Source organism: Eutrigla gurnardus (genome assembly GCF_963514095.1).
Source record: "Eutrigla gurnardus genome assembly, chromosome: 14".
NCBI classification, from domain to species: Eukaryota; Metazoa; Chordata; class Actinopteri; order Perciformes; family Triglidae; genus Eutrigla; species Eutrigla gurnardus.
In genome coordinates this window covers 22,566,791-22,575,727 of record NC_139937.1, presented here as the reverse complement: position 1 = coordinate 22,575,727, position 8,937 = coordinate 22,566,791, and the positions used below count along the sequence as shown (strand labels likewise).

The 8,937-nt window shown below is 43.1% G+C and overlaps 1 protein-coding gene across 1 annotated transcript; it reads right to left on the bottom strand.

Moving 5' to 3' along the window:
• Positions 1–2,098: 2,098 nt before the first annotated feature.
• On the bottom strand, positions 2,099–4,996 carry elp6 (elongator acetyltransferase complex subunit 6). Its single transcript, XM_084026745.1, has 7 exons — positions 4,752–4,996; positions 4,083–4,161; positions 3,912–3,982; positions 3,678–3,802; positions 3,334–3,550; positions 2,980–3,141; positions 2,099–2,863 (listed from the first exon to the last, which is right to left on the bottom strand). The coding sequence occupies exons 1-7, from the start codon at positions 4,803–4,805 to the stop codon at positions 2,738–2,740; spliced, it is 834 nt and encodes a 277-aa protein (XP_083882871.1). The 5' UTR covers positions 4,806–4,996; the 3' UTR covers positions 2,099–2,737.
• Positions 4,997–8,937: the final 3,941 nt, after the last annotated feature.

The window sequence follows — 8,937 nt, the reverse complement described above, 5'->3', positions numbered from 1 at the left end:
GATGTCAAAGTGGCCAAATAAAAGGTGAAATTAACTAACACACATGCAGGGATGATGGGGATGATGCAACTGTGTGGCAACATCAGCTGCCAGGAACCAGCCTGGCATCCGTTGCTCCCAAGGCCAGGGAGGGACCACAAACCAGGTTCTAGCACGGTCTTCAGATAAATAGTGTAGTAAAAGTGAGGTTTTGCTCGTTACCATGGAGCAGAGTTTAACAAAACGAAGCAGAAATTGACCTAAATTCGAGTGATCCATCTACTGTAAAACATAAATAAATAAAAAACTCTGCACATTCACATTTAGCACATGCACATTTAACATGTGCACATTTAGCACATTCACATTTAGCACATTCGCATTTAGCACATTAACATTTAGCACCAGCCGTTTCTCGGATCAGTTGGTCTGTTGCAAGACCTCACTAACAAATCTATAGTTTGCAAATTAAGTCATTTTTTAAAACGTTTTATTGCAAATGTTACTCAAATTTTCACACGCGAATTACACATTAACCTGCACAGTTTGTCCTGGTTGTGCGAACGGTTATTTTTCTTCCCATAAATTAATATTTTTTCAGGAAGCTGCTGTCAAACTAATGCTAGTGAAAGTAAAGCTAGCTAACGTCAGCTACCTGTATCTCGCATATCACTTGTTTTCAAGACGTTATAACGTCATACGGACTCAGCAATACATAGTAACAGCCACATTTAGGAAAACGTAAACACTGTATGAACTCAAGAGTTTACGACAAAACCCGCTAACGGTAATTGTTAGCTTGCTAATGCTACCAGAGTACGTGTATGTGTGTCTTAGCTAGCTAGTTTATCCATCTCATAAACAACACTTCATGTCCAGAAAACTTGTAAACAACAGGCCAAACACATTGCCGTGTCTTATGCCAACAGCGATAAAGAAAAACAACCACACAGGTGTGACGTCGTTGCACCTTTTTCTGTACCTGCAGACAACTTGTGATGACACCAAGCTAAATGCTAACAAACACAGCTAAGTGCTAACAAACTCGCTTCGTGAGCTCCACAATGAACCCAGGGAAACAATGTTGATGTTATGAATTAACTGGGCAAACTAAAAGGGGGTCCAACAGCTGATTAACTGTCATTGTCAAACTACGGGACTAGTTTGCAGCACTTCCAAACAACACCAACATTAGCACTCGTTAGCTTGCTTTAGCGTAGGGACGAATGCTAAATTGTACGCTATTGTTCGGATGATTTTTCCCGGGTTCACGTCTCATCTCACTCGGGCACAACTGTTGCATGAGCCCGGCGACTGTAACCGTGCAGCTAACATCCAACATTATAGAGTGATTACAGCCTTCTTGCAACACCTCCCCCATGCTTCCCAAACAGACACGGGAGCTAACTTTAGCAACGCGGCTAATGCTAACGGGCTATAGTAGCTTTCACACACACACACTTGCCTGGGCAAAACTTTCAGAGATCCCCAAAGTGTCGTTGTTGCCGTGGTAGTTTCCGGGATTAACTGCCCCCAGCAACCGCCGAGTTATTCCTTGTGTTATTTTGGGGGATAAGCTGAATGTTGTATGCCTCGACTCGGATGCTGACATACGGGAACAGTGTTTCAAATCTACTGGTTGTCAAATCCCTGAGAGACCTCTCCACTCCGACCTCTCACCCCGTGGAGTGGAGCGCGAGGACAGGGCGACCCCTAGCGTTCATACGGGTAACAACAACAACGCAGGGTTCCCACTACATAAAAAAAAGGCAGATTCCCTGATTTTTACTGAATAAAAAGCTGAATTTACATGAGGAAAAAACACGGCACAGTATTTTTAACCCATTCATTTGTGAGTTTTAAGTATACAACGTAAACATGTTCACTGCTTGAATGGTGCACATTTATTGTGTTGTTTGTTGGTAACCATAACAACCACTCATGAAATAGGAGGACACGTGAAGTAACCTGGTAAATAAAAATAAAACATGGGAAATATTTACATTTTGATAAATGGCAAATCAAATGTAAACATGCTACAAACAGAATTCCCTGATATTCCATGAATCCCCCCCCCCCCAAAAAACAAAATAATGATCAAATCCCCTGATTTCCCCCCATCTGTTAAATACTTTTTAAAATTACCCCCGACCCGTGGCAACCCTGTGAACAACATTTTCTTCTATTCCATTCAATCAAAATCCATTCAGTGGGAAGATTATTAGAAATAATTAAAATAAGATTACAAGAAATAATCTTCTCATTGTCATTCACTTGGCCAAATACCAGCAGTCCCTGTGACCAGTGTTTTCTTTTTTTTTTTTTAATTGGTCCCCAGTATCCATACAGTTAGTCCGTTAATGCCCACCAACCATCACAAATGCAAATAGTATCTGGATTCATAGCACGCATGCATGTCAACGCAGCAAAAAAAACAGATTCAACCAGTAACAAAATGTAACAATAGTATGGAGTCTGTAAAATCCTTCAGCAGATAATCTGCCTGATTTGAAAAGCTGAAAGAAAAGTGGGCTGTGATTGAGAGGAAGCAGCTGGCAGGATCTCAGTGTCCGTCCTCCCGACAGTCTGGGGTCCCGGCTGGGGTCCAGGCTGGGGTCCAGGCTGGAGCATCCAAAACGTAAACGCCTGGCTGTGGATGGTGGTTTTGTGTAGTTCACCAACCCCCGTGATGCCTTCGACAGTCAGTTGTCACGTGTAAAAGAGACAGAAGGCAAACGAGGAGGTTGACGGTTTCGGACTAGAGGACGGCGCTGGACGTCCCGGGAGCGAAGAAGGAGGCTCCTTTATCGTGGACCTTGTACTGGAGGAGTTTCTTCTGCGTGTGCTGCCCGTCGCCTTGTCTCCTCCTCCAACAGACCTCCACCTGAAAACGAGAAGTAATCAGAGTAATCAATAATAATTAAAAAAAAATCATCCTTAGCCACGTCACTATCTATGAAGTGTGAGAAAATGTTTGTTTCAAACCGAATCAGCTCTCACCTGCCCGTGGATGTCCCTGCAGTAGCCGGTGGGGAGACCCTGTACATGAAGACTGAGGCTACACTGGTGGGTGAGACCCTTCAGGAGTCTCTGGGAGCCTTCATCATAGCCGTCGTCCTCCTCTTCTTCCCCATCGCAGCGCGCCAGCATCACCACGTTGCCCTGCAGGCACAGTCACGCTGATGAGACTTTTCTGTTATGACCTTACACTGATACACCTTATAGTTCTTTATACAACAATACTCAACCACACGATTATATTGTTTTTTTATGACTTTCCTTATTTATTTATTATAACCTTATTGCTACTTCTATTTGTTTAGTTATATATATATTTCACAGGTAGAATCTAACCTGCAGTTGGGAGCAAACGGTGGCTCGGCAGTAGTGGCTGAAGTCCAGCACGGCTCCAGCGCTGACCCCCAGGCTCAGCAGCACACTGAGGTCGTCCACCAGCAGCACCGGGGGTCCCCACTCCTCCGCCCCCCCGGACTCCCCGGTCCCGCCACCAGAACCGCTCACGCTGGACCGGACGAACTCGTACAGACTCTTCAGGCCGACGGCGGGGTCCCTGAACACACCAGAGACAGGAGTTGTATTTTAATTCAGTCTACCCGTTACATTACACCTAAATCTCACCTAAATGTAATGTAAAGGAATAAAGTGGCAAAAAAAAAACTTGTAGAAGCTGTTTGTACCTGAGGAAGTCTAATGCTCGACTTCCTGCGTCGCTTTCTTGAGGAATCAAAACAGCCAGCGACTCCTTCAGTCCCTCGAGGAAAACCAGCTGACCTTTTTCCTTCGCTTGTGTGAGACTTACACCCTGACGATGATGTAAAATGTTATCATTCAATGCCACACGATGCTTTCAAATGTCGCTCTCCTCTGCCAGTGTAAATGTTTAAATGAGAAACCAGCATAGAGAGACTCACCAGTCTCTGAGCGATGGTGCTGTAGTGGTTGAAGGACTGAACCAGAGCCACGAAGCACACTTTGCAGCGAGCTGAAATAAAAAATAAAAAAATGTAAATAAACAGTATCTGACAATAAATGAATGATTCTCTCACGTTGATGATAATCTACAGTGACAGGTGATAACTCACCTCGGAGGTACAGAGAGAGGAAGTGGTGAATGAGGAAAGAGGCATCACTCTGTCTGTCTGACAGCAACACAAACTCCCCCTGTAGAATAAGAAGAATAAGGACTTTATGCTGCCTTCAGGGGCTATCGGAAGATCCCACTTCCCCCAGAAATTGGTATTTTGTCATGTTCAGGTGCTTTGTTGCTGGGGCGAATTGAAGAAAACTGGTGGATGTACATTTTACCTGCGTATTTGTAAAGTAATATTAATTCCATTATGATAAAAAAAATTAAATGCTTTCAAAGAAGTAGCAACTGTGGAAAAGGTAACGCCAGCTAATGTAATAACTTGGTACCGTGCTACCATAGTATAGTCTATTAAATATTATTAATATAATTATTATTATAATACAATAAATATTATTTGTCTATATTAAGTGTACACAGACTACATATAAAAATTATGTACACTCGTAATTACGACTCTAGAGGGGCGTTACCATGCATTTTCCGAGAGGCGACATCGCTCATTACCCATAATTCCGATACTACCTGAAGGCAGCATTAAACAAGTATGGATGCTGCATCATTTTGCGACTGACGTTAAACACGAACTCACACAGGAAACGTTAGCATACAGAGTCACATGTTAATTAAAACAATGCGCCACATAAATTAAACATTTCCTCACCTGTGTGAAGCTGTCGGGGCCGGTGTTTAAAATACTGTTGAGCTCTGTAAACATAGCTAACTTTCAACGTTACTAGCTAGCCAAAATGTAATTAAATCACGCGAACCAACGGTTTGCAAACGAGCTGAATGACGTTACAGAACCGGAGACGTTGGGAAAGATTAATCTCACACTTTGTCTTGTAGTTACACTTAACTTTACGCCACAATCCCACTGCTTTCTCATCGACTAGCTGCCGTGCTAACGTTGCTAGCACGCTAGTGACCAAAGATAAGCAAAATGACACAAGAGCATTCACTCTGCGCTTGGTTGGGGAAAGTCCACCGATGAACCATTAGTAACGTTACGTTAGCTTAAATTACATCTTTTTGTTGTTGTTGCGATTTGTATTGATTCTAGAAAATTAAAAGAAGCGAAACCTCAAGGATGAAGACTGAATTATGTGTTAAAAACACTTCCGGTCAGAATGAAAGAATGGTTTTCATGGTGACAGGTGGGCGCATCTCTCTTTATAGACGATCTTTGATGCACATGGCGACTTCTTCGATATGTTTTCGTCCCGATTACATTGAAGATATCGCCCCCTGCTGGTAGTACAGTGTTAATGAATCCTCGCGGTAGCAGAGCATACCATCGTACAAACCTGCAGTAAAAGGGGGGACGTGGATGCATCGGTGTGCTTTTGACGTGCAATAATAATCTGCAGATACTCATTACATCTGGGAGTAGTTGAAACTGTTAGCTGATATATGCTTTGAGTTAAACATTTTAAATCTAATTAAAGACATTCAAATGACAAAGGAATTAAAATAAATACATTTTTTATATAAATATATCAAAATCCAAGGTGATTTCCTTCCTGGAAAACGAAATATGTTGCATACTTACACCAGCTATGACCAACCATTCCTATCATATAATATATAATCTTTTCATGCATCATATCAGATCCCTAACAACGTTACGTCCTGCCTCCTGTTTCACTGGAAATACGTTGCCATAAGAAAGATAGATATTATTTCTTAACTCAACTTGAACTTTCTTCTTTTTGGAAATGTTTTTATTTTCAAAGTGGGGTCAGCGCCAAGTCACAGTGAAGTAACAGATACTATTTACAAGGAAGCATTCATCAGCAGCAGAACAACTGCATGTGATGTGTCTTTATTTCTTTTTTTATTCTTCTTAACTGTGATGGGATTCAGGCTGATTCATGATCATCATCCATCTTACACTCGTGGTTCATGCAGAAGAGCTGAATAAAACCCTTTCAAGTAAAATGGGAGATGGCACATTAGCAAACTCATCTGATTTTTTTTTAATCAGCAGATGGCAGTGTGTAGCTCTCGATATCTCCATGTAGCACACAGCAACATTAAGTCAGCATTTTAATGTTTTAAACATGTTCCATGGTGTCCTGCTGATTACACATCTCCCTCCGAGCTGCTGCTGTTGAGTTCACACGTTTGAATAATTTCACATCACTGAATCTCTTCCATCTCCACCGTTTCTCTGGTACAAGAAGTGTTGTCGTCAACCAGGAGGAAAACCGGTTCTGAGAAGTGAAGCCAAATCTAAAGTGCCTTAAATTGTCATTCTCTCTGCTGGCCACCAGGGGGCGACTCCTCTCTGGTTGTATAGAAGTCTATGAGAAAATGGTCCTACTTCTCTCTGCTGGCCACCAGGGGGCGACTCCTCTCTGGTTGTATAGAAGTCTATGAGAAAATGGTCCTACTTCTCTCTTGATGTATTATCTCAGTAAACATTGTAAACATGAGTTTATGGTCTCAATCTCTAGTTTCAAGTCTTCTTCAATCCAGCATGATGTTCATTTAGTACATTATGGTCCATTTAGAGTCCACCAGACCAGAAAGCAGGGGATGCTTTAGGGGGTGACGGCCAAAATGAATCAATGAACGAACTCAAAGAAACATTAAAGGTCATCAAGTTCAAGTTCCTCTAATGGGAATCAGGTCAAGTTATCCAGCAGGGATCAATAAAGCTTCACAGAATCAATATTCTACACGTATACAGACGTCAGTATTATTTTATACAGTCATGTGAGAGGAGAAATAAATAACGAGTCAACAAACTGCCTGTTTGTTCTGGTTTAATTGACACACAAATAAATAAATAAATAAATAAAAATAAATAACAGAATGCTTGTGTTTCTGTTTGGGAAGGTCACCAGAAGCGTCCTGATTCCTACAGTCCCTGAAGTATTCCTGAGCAAGACACAATGCAGCAGTTAATAATCAATATAAATAAATACATAATTGCCATTATTTCCAAACACTAAAATCACAGTTTTACCTCCAGCTTAATGTTTCTGTCATAGACACAAAAATATGAACAAATAATACAATTAAAACACACAAAAAAACATTAAATGTTTTTTTTACTTTGGCATTAAAACTGCACAGTAAGGATTATTGTGTATTTATTTCCTGAAGACACCGTACATATAATGGTAGTGAACATTTCTTAAAACGGGTTAATGAGTTGATCTCAGAGTCGTTTTTGTCATTCGTTAAATCGGTTCTTTTTTCGAAACCGAGTGATTTTAACCAAAAACCTAAACCTGAAACTAACTTCCTGTGAAGTTTATTTTGAAAGGGCACGTAACACGAGTATATTGGAACAGCATCCCGGCTCATTGAAGACTAACGCTGGAGGTACTTATTGCTTTGATTTCTGACTAAAGCGACGTCATTTCCTGATCTGTTTGTCTTCTTTTAAAGAGCGATTATTGTAATTTGGGGCGTGACGGCGGATCTCCTCTCCTCGCACAAACGGTACATTCGCCGCCAATTGGACCGAAGTTTGGAGCTCACACAAACATGCATCACAACTTTTGTGCAGGACGCAGACGTCCATATAAGGTCAGGTTTCAACCCGGAAGCAAATCACACAAGAATCACTCTCCTTCCATAAACACCAAAGAAAAGGCAACATGTCTTCCAGATGGGCGCCAGGACAACGAGATATGAAGGGTGAGGGGGGGTTCACCGGGGGGGACCGTAGGGGATCAGAGTCCACGGCGGTCTGGACCTGATCTGACGCTCGTGGGTCACGGCGGGGCTGCAGACGGAGCAGGGCGGAGACGGAGGGTACGCGTCGTCCTCCCACCGCAGGACTCGACCCTTCGCTCTGCTGGGCCCGCCGGCGGTCCGGACCCGGGGCCCGTTGGGGGTCCGGACCCGGGGCCCGTTGGGGACTCGTTGGGGTTTGGCCGTGGGCTCCCTGTAGAGGTAGACGTCGTAGTGGCCGAAGGGACCCCGGAGGGAAGAGGACTTGAACTTGGTCGTCTTGGCGAGGTGCAGCTGCAGGTCGATGGTCACCTTGGCAACAGACAGACAAACGTTTACACATCGACACAGACGTCGTGGTCGTCACTTCCTGATCGGTCGGGTCACATGGTCCGCCGTAGTCAGGTGGTGAAGGATGGAGGCGGGGGAGGGGAGGCTGGTAATGTATCTGCACATTTCCATCAGAATAGAAGCCAATAGAAGCCTTTTCTGATGAGCAGCATTCCTCCGAGCCTCATTAGTAAACTAGACGGAGCCAGAACGATTCATTTAGACTCACACCCCCCCGCTCTCCTCACTCCTTTAGGTTTCAATCCTTTCTTTGTAAGCCACACTGTGTGCTCGTGTGCGTGCATGCATGTGATTCCAAATTAGAGTGTGCACACACACACACACACACTCACACACACACACACGCGTGTTAATGCATGCGTAGATGCAAACGTGTGCATTCTCTGCTGCTTTCAACATTTTCCATACATGTTTTTTTTTTTGCATCATGCATGACTTCTGTGTGCACGTTTGCTGCTACGTGCGTGCGCGTCTGTGTCGGCCAATCACGGCGGCCCCTTCAGGATCCCAACACCATCATTCCACCACATCGTCAGCCAATCGGAGGCGGCCGATGAATCCCAAGTCCCAGCAGGTTTAAGAGAGAGAGAGAGAGAGAGAGAGAATCTCTGTTTCCCAGTTTGGATTTTTTTTCCCTCATCGCCCTCCACACACATTTCATACCTCGTTGCCTCATTAAGGCTCAGCTGAAGAAATTCAAATCAAAGTATAATTACTGTTTTATATGATATCATTCTGTGTCTTTTGTGTTTTACTGCTTGAAATGAATCAGAATCTCTATTTTATGCTTCTTTCTACATTTATCTGAC